Source organism: Pituophis catenifer, unplaced genomic scaffold (genome assembly GCF_029215685.1).
Source record: "Pituophis catenifer annectens isolate HBS135680 unplaced genomic scaffold, rPitCat1.0.hap2 SCAF_6, whole genome shotgun sequence".
NCBI classification, from domain to species: domain Eukaryota; kingdom Metazoa; phylum Chordata; class Lepidosauria; order Squamata; family Colubridae; genus Pituophis; species Pituophis catenifer.
This window is the reverse complement of record NW_027256886.1, coordinates 95,533,478-95,547,474: the sequence shown is the minus strand read 5'-3', so window position 1 is coordinate 95,547,474 and position 13,997 is coordinate 95,533,478. Positions and strand designations below refer to the sequence as shown.

Below are 13,997 nucleotides of genomic sequence, written 5' to 3'. Positions count from 1 at the left end.
TTTAGGTAGTAAAACCTCATTATTCAGATTAAATTGCTGTGTTGGCACTTTGCAATAAATAAGTGGGTTTTGGGTTGCAGTTTGGGCATTTGGTCTCTAAATGGTTCACCATCACCGTCACAAGTTGTTCAGTTAGAATCCCCTGCCGGATGTAGAAAATTATCTGCTTAAATTTTTAGTTTTGTTGGATGTGGCTTAGTCACAGGCTTATGAGATGGGGGGGGGGGGCTATATAAATTAGATAAACAAAAATAAAAAATAAAAAATAAAAAGACTCATTCCCTGAAGTTGCTGGGAAGCCATCCACCTGTTTATTAGCTACAAGTTACAAATATGGTTAGTAAACTTTTTTTTTAAAGGATGTTCCAAAAGAAACCCAAAATCAGTTCTGGAATTGTTTTATGAATAAATTACATATATAGACAAGAGTTGGGCCAAGGAGTGAGAATGACATAGCAAATCATCTCTTTGCCAACTATCAGATAGGGCCACCATATCATAACTTTGATGCACATTTTGGAGCCACTGATTCTAGGTTTGGAGAACCTAGATATTCTGCTGGTGATGTGGCTGTAGAACAAACTCTAAAACCAAAGCTGCTGTATTCCCTTGGAAAATGACCCCTAAGAGGTGAAGGATGAAAAACAAGATTTCAAGTTTTTTGCCAATAACCCTGATCAAAGGTAAGAGTGCATGCTCAAAGAGCTCATTCAGCCATATAAAACTTGAAATAAAAGCAGCAACCAGCTTCTCCCTTTGCTAGTTGGATTTGTTTAGATGTTACAGGCTGCACTGGACTCTGGAAGGACTACTGTGGCTTCCTTTTTTTGGCCATGTTTCTTGAATACAGTCATCGCTTAGTTGCTGCATTACTCATGACCACACCTAGGCATTACAAACTGACAAAAGCCAGCAAGTGTAGTATACTATTAATTAGTTCAGTTAAGATGGGACTCACAATACAATAATAGGAAAGGGGATACAACCAAAATTCAAACTTCCGTGGCATTTCTGAAATTAATAATTTTACTTAAGGCTTATAAAAATTGTTAGCTTGAAAATCGGCTACCAGACTCTTTCTTAATGAGACAGTTGGCATTCTTAATGCCCCAGCTCTCATTTTGAACTTTATGATTCTTCCTTTAAAGGAACTTTATGATAGTTCCTTTAAAGTGATGTGTGTTTTCATTCTTGAATTCACCTTTAACCAGATTTTTTTCCTATTCTGATGTTGAGAGTGAGAAAAATTATTAGCACTTCTTAGAGTAAAGACATCCTAGATTTCAGGGACTGAGAATCATTCTCAAGGGCTGCATCTCTAAAGTAAAGACCAACTGGGAATTATAATACCCTGTCTTGCCTTTCTGCTAGGAGAGTGTTTAGTTAAGTGCTAACCCAACATGTCATTTAGGCTTCAACATCAGGTATTGTGTCATATCAGACATACCTGACATTTCTGATATATCAAAAAGGTGCATAAGAAAAAAAAAAGGGAGATCAAAATAATCACACAAGATCACCAAAAAATCTTCATCGATAAAAGGTACTTTGCTTTGCCATCATTAAGTAAAGCTGGATGATAAATACAGACTGAGAATGACTTTCTCTTGAAATAGTCCACTGTTGGATGTGGCTTGTTTTAAAACACCTGCTATCTTGCAAGGATTCAAAATACTCAGCTAACACAAAGCAACAATGTTGATTTCATCCAAATTGAGCCTCAAAGAGGCTTCAGCATCACAAATGACATAGAATAAAGGATTTGTCCCTTCACATCTGATTGTATTACATATCCAACACATCCCAGGGAAAACACACATTCACATGAAGGAAAAAATGAATGGGAAGAATGATGAACTTTGATTAATGCCAACTAATGTTGGCATTAATGCCAACCTTATAATTTTGAAATTTGATGGGAAAGAAGAAGAAGAGAGATATGAAAATGGTTGAATTCCACAAGATGTTTGTTTAAAATTCTTGGAAGAGTAGTGGATGGTAGCTGCGAACTTCCAATAATGCTACACCCACATACGAGAAAAGACTGTTCAAACTGGAGCAGGGTAATTTACCAATAAGGATGTTTCAACGAGCACTGCCCATTACAGCATTTCTGCAACAAAACAGCCTTGACACCAAAGAGCAGGCAGAGTAATAGCATGTGGGAGACTGTTTCTTACTCGGTACCCACTCTTTGTGGGAACATGAGCTTTTTGAAGTGCAAGATGTCTCTCCATTCAACCAACCGCCTCCCCTTGCCCAGACATGCTATGTGAGGTGATGAGCACAAGCTGGACGTGCATGGCATGAGAATGGTGGTTAAACAGGGTTACAGGCAGTTTATGGGAGGAGCTCACCATCAAATGTACGCTGGAGCTTGACTTCCTTTTCTGGGCACACCATTGAAAGGAGGAAAGAGAAGGAAAGAAGAGATGAGAAGAGAAGCAAAGAAAATGTTGGCACTTATGCATCAGCAGAGCCCTGCTGCCAATCATGTTCCTTTAAGAAAGGAACTGAATGCCACAAATATGAGCTCATGAAAGCCAGCAGTTATATAATAGTACTAGAAACCTGGATATAAAAAATTCCAAGCGTAGCAAAATGGCAGACAATATAGCCAGTGTGACACAGGAGAGGCTGAAACCACATTGTTTTTCAAATTGTGTCCAATTGTCGGGAGAGTTGTTTACTGACAAATTATTAAGATGATACAATGTCCATCAAAAAGTATTTTATTCAACATCTACCTATAAAAATGTTTTTATTGTACTGATTCATGAACACTAATATTTGACCTACGGAATTTTGAATCTTCTACTTTCAAGTGACTAGTCCCTGACAGGTATATAGCAATCATGTATCGTCTCACTCAAATGAGGTAGGCTTGATTATTGCAATGATTATTGCAATGAGAAGGTGTCTGTAGTGTCAATTATGAGTTTGTTTTATAATTCCAAGATAAACACAAACCTATACACAGATCTAGCAAGCGTGAGACCATGTGAAAAAGATCCATTCAGCATTTTACATTTAGCCACTACTCTTCAGTAATAAAATAGCTATTACTAATTCTAACTAATTTTATTAATTAGTTAGCTGAGGTGTGCAGGAAACACACCACTGTAGTAAAACCCTGCAGCGAGTAGGAGATTGAACAAGTTTCTGATGTGCCTAGTTGACAACTTTGTCACCCTGTAGGTGGAGGTGGGAGCTAGAGGGTCAGCTATACTGGACTTAATCTTAACTAACAGAGATGAAATGCCTGAAAGAGTAGATGTTATAGGAACTTTGGAGGAAAGTGAGCATGTCATATTAGAATTCACTATAATGCAAGCACTGGCAACTGAATGAAGTCAGACTAATGTTTTAGACTTTAAGAGAGCTGACTTCAACAAACAAAGACGAAGATTAGGAAGGATTCCATGGATGGAAATCCTAGAAGGAAAAACAGATCAGGATGCATGGGAAACTCTGGAAAAAAAATACTAAAGGCCCAAACAAAAACAATACCACAGAAAAAGAAAAATAAGAGACACCAAATGAGACCAGCATGATTGCACAAAGAGCTCTCTGACAAACTGAGAGGAAAGAAGGATAAGTATAAAAAATGGAAACAGAAATGTAACTAAAACAGAATACCAGCAAATAGCCTGAGTTTGCAGAAGTGCAGCCAGGAAGGCTAAGGCTCAGAATGAACTAAGATTTACAACACATGCTGAAAATAACAAAGTTTATTTCAATATGTAAAGAACAAGAAAAATTTAAGGAAATGATGTATACTAATGGAAGAAGCTAGCAAGAAGGTGATGGGCAGGAGGGAGAAAGTAGACCTGTTTAATTCTTCCTTTGCACCTGTCTTTACGCAAAAAGAAAAAAATAGCCCAACCTATCAAAAGCAGCACAATGAGACACAGAACAGGCACGCAGATCAAAATAGGTTAAAAACAAACCAACCACCTAGCCACTTTGACAAATTCAAAACACCAAAATCAGATAGTTTACAACCCAGGGTACTGAAAGAGCTGGAAGATGTGATCTCAGGACCACTGAACAAAATCTTTTAGAGCTCCTGAAGCAAGGGCAAGGGGGAAGTGTAGGACTGGAAAAGAGCTACATGATTCCAATCTTCAAGATAGAGGAAAAAGGGATCCATCTTACCATCAATACCTGTGAAAATCCTAGAAAAGATGATCAAGCTGCAAATTTGTAAGCTCCTAGAAATGAACAAAACAATCACTAGAAACCAGCACGAGTTTGTTAAAAACAGGTCATGCCAGACAAATTTTATGCCCTTCTTTGATAAAGTAACTAAATTAGTGGATCAGGGAAATGCTGTAGATATAATCTATTTAGATTTCAATAAGGCATTTGACGAAGTAGGCTACGGCCTACTTATTGGTAAGATAGAACAATGTGGAATAGATAGTACTATCATCAGTTGGATTCGCAACTGACTGACCAACTGCACTCAGCATGTAATCCTTAATGGAACTACATTTACATGGAGGGAAGAATGCAAAGGGGTTCCTCAAGGTTCTATCTTGGGCCCAGTGATGTTCAACATCTTCATAAGTGATAAGATGATAAGGAATCTAGAGGCTCAACCATATAATGAACAATTGAGAGAACTAGGTATGTCTAGCACAGGGGTATCAAATTGGTGGCCTGTGGGCCGGATGCATCACGCGTAGACCACACCCACTCCAGCTCTGTGAAAAAACATTGTGATACATCATTGTGATAGCAATGTGACGCGGCGAGTTTGACACCCGTGGTCTAGCCTAATGAAGAGAAGGATTAGGGGTGACATGATTTATTGATTTATTTTTATAGATTATATTTTTATATCAGAGGAAGATGTCAGAGGAAGATCCAACCTGGAACTAAGGAGAAACTTCCTGATAGTGAGAACAATTACAATGAAACAGCTTGCCTCTCAGAGTTGTGGGTGCTCCATTGCAGGAAATCTTCAAGAAAAGATTGAACAACCATTTGTCTGGGTAGAGAGTTAGACTAAAAGACTTCCAAGGTCCCTTCCCGCCCTATGATTCTATGACTCTATTATCTGTTATACTTGTATAGAAAGACAAATACTTATGAAAGATAATTGCAAACAGGGGCCAGACAGGACTGATGGCATATATGCCCAACAAGGAGGCACTGGGTATGAATGAAAAGTACACGGAATAGAGATCTCATTTGATAAAGCTAGATTTTATGAGCTTCTCTGTTTCTCCTTTTATTGCCCTGTGTGAGAAATCAGGGAGAAAAATAGGAGAAATACCAAGAGAAAAAAGAAAGACCATTCCTTAAGAACTGTGTAGAGACAGAAATTATTCTACAATGATGCAATGATGAGGGGGATGATGTTTCCTTCCCTAAATCTGTCCTGCGCCATACTTATTCAAGCTCCAGGTTATGGTTAGTCTATCCGCCCAAATCATGCCACTTTTCTCTTCCTTTTTCAGAATCTACTAATACTAATCTGCAACATCTTCCCAATTTTGCTTAGAAGAAATCCTGTTATATACCCATTTGCACCCCATTTGCACTTCTACCACATAATCTGAGATAACTTCCTTTCCCTGCTGCTCCATATTAAGCCTTCTAGAGCAAAGTAGAAGAAACATACTCACCCACAGACCCCTAGAGACAAAATCTTGGCAGTGGTAATTCTTATTTGAATAATGTTCTCCCGTTATGTTATCATTTTTTAAGAGCTACTGTACATGAAGACATTTTAAATCTCCCACATACATTAACCATTGTATTTCTAGATAACTGTAACTTCTTTTTGCTGACACTTTGCCTTTGGTACCATGGTATCTTCAGTGTTTTTATTCCATGTTGATTATATGCATAATATTTTGAAGCTTCCAAGCAGCTTTTTCATTTTTTGCAAAGATTTGCAACCACATTTAGAGTTGCTTTGAGTACAAGATAAATGTGCTTTTTTCATTACTGGAAGGCATGCAGTATGGCTCTTACGTGCCAAAAGCTTAGACAGCCTTGGGAATACAAAGTTATTTTACTGGAGTTTCAATCTGAAGTTTATCAGAAAGTATTACAAATACAATGCATAAACTTTAAGTGCTTTTGGGTAAACAAAGCAAGACTTAAGTTTGTCCTACTTCACTTGCAGTATTTTCTCTTGAGAATGTACTGCGTTAGAATTAGATCTTTTTTCAAGAGCTCTGAGCAGCACATACCATTGCCTACATTAAGCATCACAATCCGTGAACTAAATTTCAAGAAGAAATGATGAGAAATATGTATTTGCTGCAAAAGAAAGAATAAAAGGATTTTTTTCTGATCTGAATTGGAATTTGGCTAAAGTACTTTTTTTTTTTTTTTACTTTTGTCCTGTAGCAAATAGAGCTACAGGACAAAAAGCTGGAAGGCATATTTTATGTAAGCTTGGAAAATCTAAAAGACACAAGGAGTAATAAGTCCCTATTTTTTATTCTCCCTTTTTATCAGAGGTAGGTGCATCCCCTTATGATGCCATCGGAACCTCATATAAGTGCTCCCGCACTAAATTACTACCTAATTACTACCTACTACCTACTAATTCTAGGAGATTATTATCAATCTCCTAGAATATAAAATATGTTTATAGTTATTGCTTGGTTTTTATTCTGTTTTAGTGGTCAGCTGCAGTCATGAACATGAGATGGACTGCTACATAAATTTAAAGAAAATTAGGTTAATAAAAAATAATACAATCAAATAATACCTTTTGTAATAAAATGGACATTAATAATACATGATTTGGGGTGTTGGGAATTTTGTAGTGATCAATTCCCAGAGGCCTTCAGTAACATTTTGCAAGCCATGAGAGGGAGAGCCGCAATTGCCTCAGGGGTCAGCTTGTTCCAAAGGAAGTTAGTTCTCCCAACACCAGAGAACTCCCTTTTCCATTAAATCTCACAATGGAGGTGGAGCTGCTGGTCCAGGTCAAATGGGCAAAAATACTGGGGAAACACAGTGTCTTAGACAAGCCCAAGTCACAAAGGGCATTTAAGAAATGACTAATTATAAAATCTGGACTTAAACTACAAAAGGTTACAGATAAAGAACAGTTATTCCACTTATCTTCAGCTGGCTTAAATGATTATTTGTATTTTACTGTAAGATTACAGGCAAACTAACAGACTCCACTGAAATGACTGGGGTTCAGGACAATATGGAAAACAAATATTTAGAGTTGGAATTCAACCACCACATAATGTCTGTGTTATCATTAGCCAGGAGCTGTAGGAGAGCCCATCCCTTTGATTAATTTTAGGACCAAATGTTTTGAGGTTTGAAACTGGTCAGAGCACGTAACAACATTCCCCTTAGCTTGAACATATTAAGATGAGCTTAGCTCAGAAATATCAGAGTAACTGAGTAATATGGAAGAAAACAACACGCAATGGTAGAAATACTTCAGCCTATATTTCTTATTAGTTGATGAGGATCTAGGGAGGGCAAAATCCTTGAAAGTGAAGGACCATCAAGATGGACATGAACCACTGGAGCCCATCAATTGTGCATCATTGTTACCTGAATATTCTGACAAGGCGCTTGAGGCCATTGCTTTTAAAAATGAAGACTTTTGGGAAAGCAAAGCAGAAAGGGGGAAAAAAGAAAAATTCTGTTTTGCATACATAAATGGGCTGTGAATTGGACCAGGAGGAACATTTTGAGTTCCCCACGTGGAGAAGAAAAGGCTACACTCACTTTGTCACTGAGGTCCCACAGGTGCTTTTCAAAAGGCAAACGAAAAGTGAAATGTTTACAAACGTTTTGGAAAGCACCTTTGGAACACTCTTGACCTGGATGATTGAGAATCTCTACCGAGTATAAATTCTCTCTTAGTTATTTTTTCCACTGACCTACAGCTCACCCTCCTTTAAGCATATTCTCTCTGATCCAGTTCTGAAAGACCTCCAAAGAGAATCTGACAATCAACAAAATGGAAACAAAGCCCCACAACTTCTTAAGTGAGGGCAGTCAATAGGGAAGTGTTTAGAGCAATCTATCTTGTTAATTTAGGAGTTTTGAGAACAGTAGAGACATTCTTCCTCCCCACAACAGCAAAATTATTACAGGCAGAATATCAGGTGCATTATTTTTTTGCTGAAACAATTAACAAAGAATCATAGTGTGATTCATATTTAATGCCTAAAGAAATATTTATGATGAGTGGGAAATTGGAAAAACAACAATAAAGCAGTAAGTAGAAGTGCTAATACCCATTCTCTAATGTTCCACTGAACACATGAGAGAGGAACAGGATCGTCCCTTTTAGTGTTAAAGGAGTCCTTGTATTCTGTACAGAGGCCTCCTTCATGCAATAGTGAAGCCTGGTCATCTGATTATTATTATTAAAAACATATTAAGTATATTGCTTAGTTGTATTAGTTCACACTATGTATATATTGGTGGGGGGAGGGGGGGACGGCAGGAAAATCAGAGAATCACCGACATGGGAGCTCAGCTTGCATGGTTTAATTCTCTCTGTCCATCCAGTGAATATGTGGAATGGAAAGTAGGCAAATGTTTTAGTGGTCTTTAACAGAATATAGCAAAATAAATAAATGCAGCAATGGATTTTAATGGGGAGCTGCTAGTTTCTATTACTATGACTGGCAAATAATGTTAATACAATGATGTGCAATTCCCATTTTTAAATAAATGCAACTATATATATATATATATATATATATATATATATATATATATATATATATATATATATATATATACTGTACAGCTAAACAAAATAGTTCACAGAAGATGTAATATTCACAGAATAGTGGATAAGATGCAAGAATCAGAGCTATATTTTGTTTCCTTGCTTGAGGACTGTTAGTTCCCACAAACATAAAAGGACCAAAATATTATCAAAGAATATAATTTGATCTGAAAGCAGTTTTCATGAATATGAAACTCATATATAAAATAAGAAACTAATTATTCCAAAAATTAAAGGTAATATGGTAAACATAATTTTCTAAAAGGTAGACAAATACCCATTGGAAAAGGAAACAGAAAAAATAATCAAAAGTGAGATCTTTGGTAAAACAGCTCTGAGATGCATTAATGCACATTGCTTTATTAATCCAATGTTATAGATCTCTTGCTCTCATTTTATTTCCACACAGAAGTGCAGGGCATCTGTGGCATGCAAATAATTATATATTTATTTAAAGAGGTAATAAGCACTTCCAGATACTTAAACCATACCCTGCAAATTCACTAAAATGTTTTGGATAACACAATATGGAATTGTGGGTCTAAGAATTTTCCAGAGATAGTCCTTTGCTCCATAGCTCAATATTACAGTAGTTGTTGCGCTTGCTGAAACAATTGGAAGAAAATCCTATATTAAGTCTTGAGCCTTAATGGCTTCAATTTCATTGCCGCACTCACATGGTCAAGTTGCAGAGATGATCTTAGCAGGAGCTGTGCATAGCCATTATCTGGCATATGAATCATTTAGGCTGGCCAAGGATGCAGATTTCTATGAAAGGGACTGGAAAAGAAAGGGAGGCTCCGTATTTCAAGACTTACCTTTACTCCATCTGACTTTTTGTTCAGTAAGCTCTTGGCAGCTGCAAATAGAATTGAGAAAAGCAAGTGAACCACATTTTAACATTATTTCTCTTTCCCTTAAAGCAAGTCAATATCAAAAACCAAACTAGATTTATTTTAGGCTCTTATTTGCTCAAAACAATAAAATCTGCATGAACAATAGCTTTACCAACATCCAAACCTTACACCACAATCATATTTTTTTTCAAAGGAACTGGACAAAAGACAAATCTTCAGAGCTCTTGAGACGTTCATATCTCTGCTTTCATTATTTACTACCTCTGCCTCTTTCAGTAGCCAAAGCTATTAGCAAAGAAGCAATAAAAACCAACTCTTAAATTGACATGCAGAAGAATTATCCCTTGAATCAGTGCTTCATATGACAAATTTTATTCTAGAAAGTCACAAAAAAGCTTTTTTTAACATTTTAATGCCAAGTTGTCATTGTTACGTGCAGTGATTTTCATTTCCTCCTGCACATAGACCTGACAATAGGCAAATAAGATATTCTTATAAGAAATATAGCATGTGAAGTGGCTCATCCCTTACCTACAAAATGTAGAATAGAAAAAGTAAAAATTAAATCTGGGTACTTAGTACAATGAAAAATCCAACTAGCCACTGAAATCCAATATTGGATAACATTAGGAAAAACATGATTGCTGCTAATCTGGGCAGAGGTCAGATTGGCAGTTGTAAAAGAGGGAGAATTCAAAAGAGACCACTTATCAGATGAAGTTTACATGTTTCATTTGGAGAAGAGCAAGTTACTTTGTTTTTCATATAACTAGCTTGCAAAGGCAAAGACAGAATACATATAAAACCAGAACATGAATGTATAACAGAGGGACACCCAGAGAGCTTGACAGCAATAAGACCTATCCATGCCAATTACAATTTTCAAATATACCTTTCAAAATGAATTTTGTGTTACAGCTGTTTGATTTATCAACTCACTCAACACAGAACATCTGCACACAAGTAAACTAGATCTTGTAGTTTATACTACAGAAATCATATACTGTGGTTGGAAGAGGATTTTTAGGGTCTGGATAGTATAAATTAGTTAACAGTTAATGCCCTTTGAAAACCATTCACATCCACCTAATGATGTATCCATTTAATCAGGAACAGCATATTTTGAATAACGATATCTACACTGCCCTTACAAAAATTAGGAGACTTTGTCATCTAAGGAACATGCTTTATGTTTTTAAAAATAAAAGCACTAATCCAGGTGCTTAAAAGACCAAGAGTTTTGGTACTAATTCCCAGGGAAGATGTTCCAAGCTTCAAAACACCGTCAAACTTGGGCTTTGTTTCATGGAGGTTGTTCACTGAAATGACAGCCAAAATTTGGAGTTGTGAGTTCTATCCCAACACCTTTTTAAGAACATAAAGACAACCTAAGAGCCTAATGACATCCAAGGGTCTTTGTGGTGTAGAATATTACTCTATACATTATTTGGTCTTCATCATACAGTGAAAAATAAATCTTAAATGCTGGGCCAACACAGCATATATTTGGCCTTAAACAAGCTAGCAGCCGATTGAGGCATAATAAAAAGGTACATTTAAAAAATTAAGTACCACATGTATTTAATACAAAGTACAAGATTCACATTTATTTTGTAGTCTTACAAATGTTTAAAACTCAAGACCAGACAGATTATGATACTAATGAGAAAAATATGTACAGAATACCTTAGCTGGATTTGGTTTCCCATTCACTAAATATGGAATCTAAGGCCTCAATCTGAAATTTGTTAGATAACTTATTTCTGTCCTGCGATTCATTTAAAAGCAAGCAACATTAAAATTAAATTTTATTCATTTATATACTATCATTTCCAAAGGCCCTGTGCAGCTAATTACCAAGATCAATTTAAAATAAAAGGCAACTCTTTCAAAAATAGTAAGCAAATTCACTCATAATATGAATAAAATTGTTCTATACAATTTTGTATACTATAAAAAAACTATACAAACTCATGTGCCTGCCAGGATCCAACTTGACTCACAATATGCCCTTCCCCTGTGCTTGATGGAACAACCAAGTCTTAACTGCTTTTAATTGTTTTTCTTTTTTCAATGAGGCACATTTTTAAAACATGTAAGTGCAAGAATTCAAAGGGGAGAAATGGATATTCCTCGTCTTTTACATAACTCTGTTGCACAAAAATATTTCACAAGTGAAGAAGGCATGCTGGTTCATGTATGTTTCCATACCATGGGTTAAAATTCAGGGAAGCAGGTAAGAGCTCTGAGAAATTAAGGCAAGATGTAATAAAAAGGCACTGTTGCATTCATCCAGCAGGAAACCAATTTATGTTTAAGCTTGTGTAATTAAACCCTAATCCATTCTGGGTCTGGAATTCCTATACTGTAGTTTTATTTGCAGCATAAGGAAAATATCAAAGTTATCTACGTGAGGCTGGTTCCAGCAAATTCAGTGACATTTTTGGCAAAAAAAGAGAAGTCCTTAGTCTACCTATTCCAGCTCTAATATGGTTATCATATAGAAATTAAAACTACCTCATACAGTTAATCATACTAAAAATAGAAAATATGAGAAAGGATGAAAAGGAATCCCTCTCTGAAGCTTTCAGATTTTTGCCTTAGTTTTTACCTCCATTAGACATGATGTCATTGTGTAATTGAGACAAGAGAGTGGCCACTGAACCGCACTTGTAAACAATGACTACACGTTGCCGAACCGTATAGTTTGAATTGTAATATATTCTTAATTCAATAAAAATTCAACAAAAAAAAAAAAAGAGTGGCCACTGAAAACCAATCCCACCTGGATATAGGCTAGCTTACAAATACCTCACAATAGCAAGAACATTGAGAAATGTAATGTTCTTTATTGCAGTTGATGTAATTACAGTGGGAGAATAGGCCTTCTGAATAGTGACATAAAATCTAAAGCTGGTTTCATAGAAGCCCAAAGTTGGCCCTTTTCTGCCAAAGGAATCAAAGTCAAGGTGTACTTACTCCTGTCAGGCAGTTTCCCTCTGGCCCTGTCAAAAATTAAGCTATTAGCATTACTCTAGAGCAGAGCTGTCAAATTCCTGGGTCACGTGCTGGCCACGCCCGGTTTAGCCAAGGGGGGAAAGTCCCAATACGTCATGTGATGCCGCTGTGATGACATGAGTTTGACACCCCTGGTCTAGATCCTCTGATTCTACTCCAGGATTATCATTATTTTTCCTAAAAATATTAATCAATTAAGATCAATTAAACTACAAGCATTTGGAGAGAGGTCAGGAACAGATTATGTGGTCAAATCTATGTTAAGGTAACTGGAAATCTAACAAAGATATTATGGGAATAGGAAGTCTGTATTTATAATATAGAGTGTAGACATTGAAAGGAGAATTAGTGGAAGTTATCCTTTCAGCTCCTGTCAGTGTAAAGAGTTGATATAGTAGAAGGAAAGCCCCAAGGAGCTTGCTAATGAGAGCACAGGAGGTCTTGAAATTCACCCATATTCTGGTCTCATAAATGGTCTGCAGTTCTTTGCCTCCACACCCAGAAGCTGCATAATTTAATTCCTCCTCAACCTTCGCATACTCAGCAGACTGATATATATTAATCTACAAAACAGTCCCCCACCAAAAAAGAGCAAAGATACATTTTGCATGGACTTTTGGATAACACCCTGGAAGCTTGGACTTTTAGATAACACCCTGTTATCCAAAAGATGAAACTTGGATCCCTACAATTAAGCACCCCACAAGAACACAAAACTTCCTGGGAATACTTGGAAGACAAAACACACAGAGAATGCTATACTCAGTACAAGATGACAACAGATGAGTTGCAAAGAGGTTTTCCAGAGAATGTAGCATTCTGTATCCACACTCTGCACATTCTCAATATGGGGACATACCACCATCCAATTCTAACTTACTTCTTACCTGTAAACGTGTGTTTGAGAAGCCTTTGGAAACGAAGTATTAAAAAGCATACTCACAATATTTATTGTGCAATTATATCCTGCCTTTGATATAGGACAACCATTTTTGAACCGAATTGTACATAGTCTTTGAATAGCAAAGATAATGGATCACACAAAAGAAAGCTTACAGAAATTATGCCTAGGGGAATACTTGGTTTTTAGATCTAAAGATGTTACGCATGGGGGCTTCCCCAGGTTTTAACAGCATCCTTATGCAGTAGGGTAGGGTAGGGTGACGACGATGAAGCTCAAATGGTTACTTCAATCTGACTTTTCCTTAGTTATTATTCCATCTTGATTTTAGTTTTCTGTTTTTAGTATTGGCCTAAATGACACATAACCCGCACTGAAATTTCTAAATGGAAATGAACTTGCAATTGTAAAGGTATAGTTCTTGATTACAAGAGTAATTGGGACTGGAAATCGAGTTGCAAATTGTTATGGTCATAAG

At 36.5% G+C, this 13,997-nt stretch overlaps 1 protein-coding gene across 14 annotated transcripts in view; it reads right to left on the bottom strand.

Moving 5' to 3' along the window:
• CAMK2G (calcium/calmodulin dependent protein kinase II gamma) overlaps positions 1–13,997 on the bottom strand; it is a 219,639-nt gene that overhangs the window by 27,027 nt on the left and 178,615 nt on the right. For 9 of the 14 annotated variants that reach the window (XM_070945159.1, XM_070945160.1, XM_070945147.1 and 6 more), the window contains one exon: positions 9,562–9,602. In XM_070945159.1, the coding sequence (XP_070801260.1) occupies positions 9,562–9,602 (41 nt within the window). Of the gene's footprint in view, positions 1–2,357; positions 2,391–9,561; positions 9,603–13,997 lie in introns of all 14 variants that reach the window. The other 5 variants (XM_070945161.1, XM_070945148.1, XM_070945154.1 and 2 more) reach the window with 1 other exon arrangement.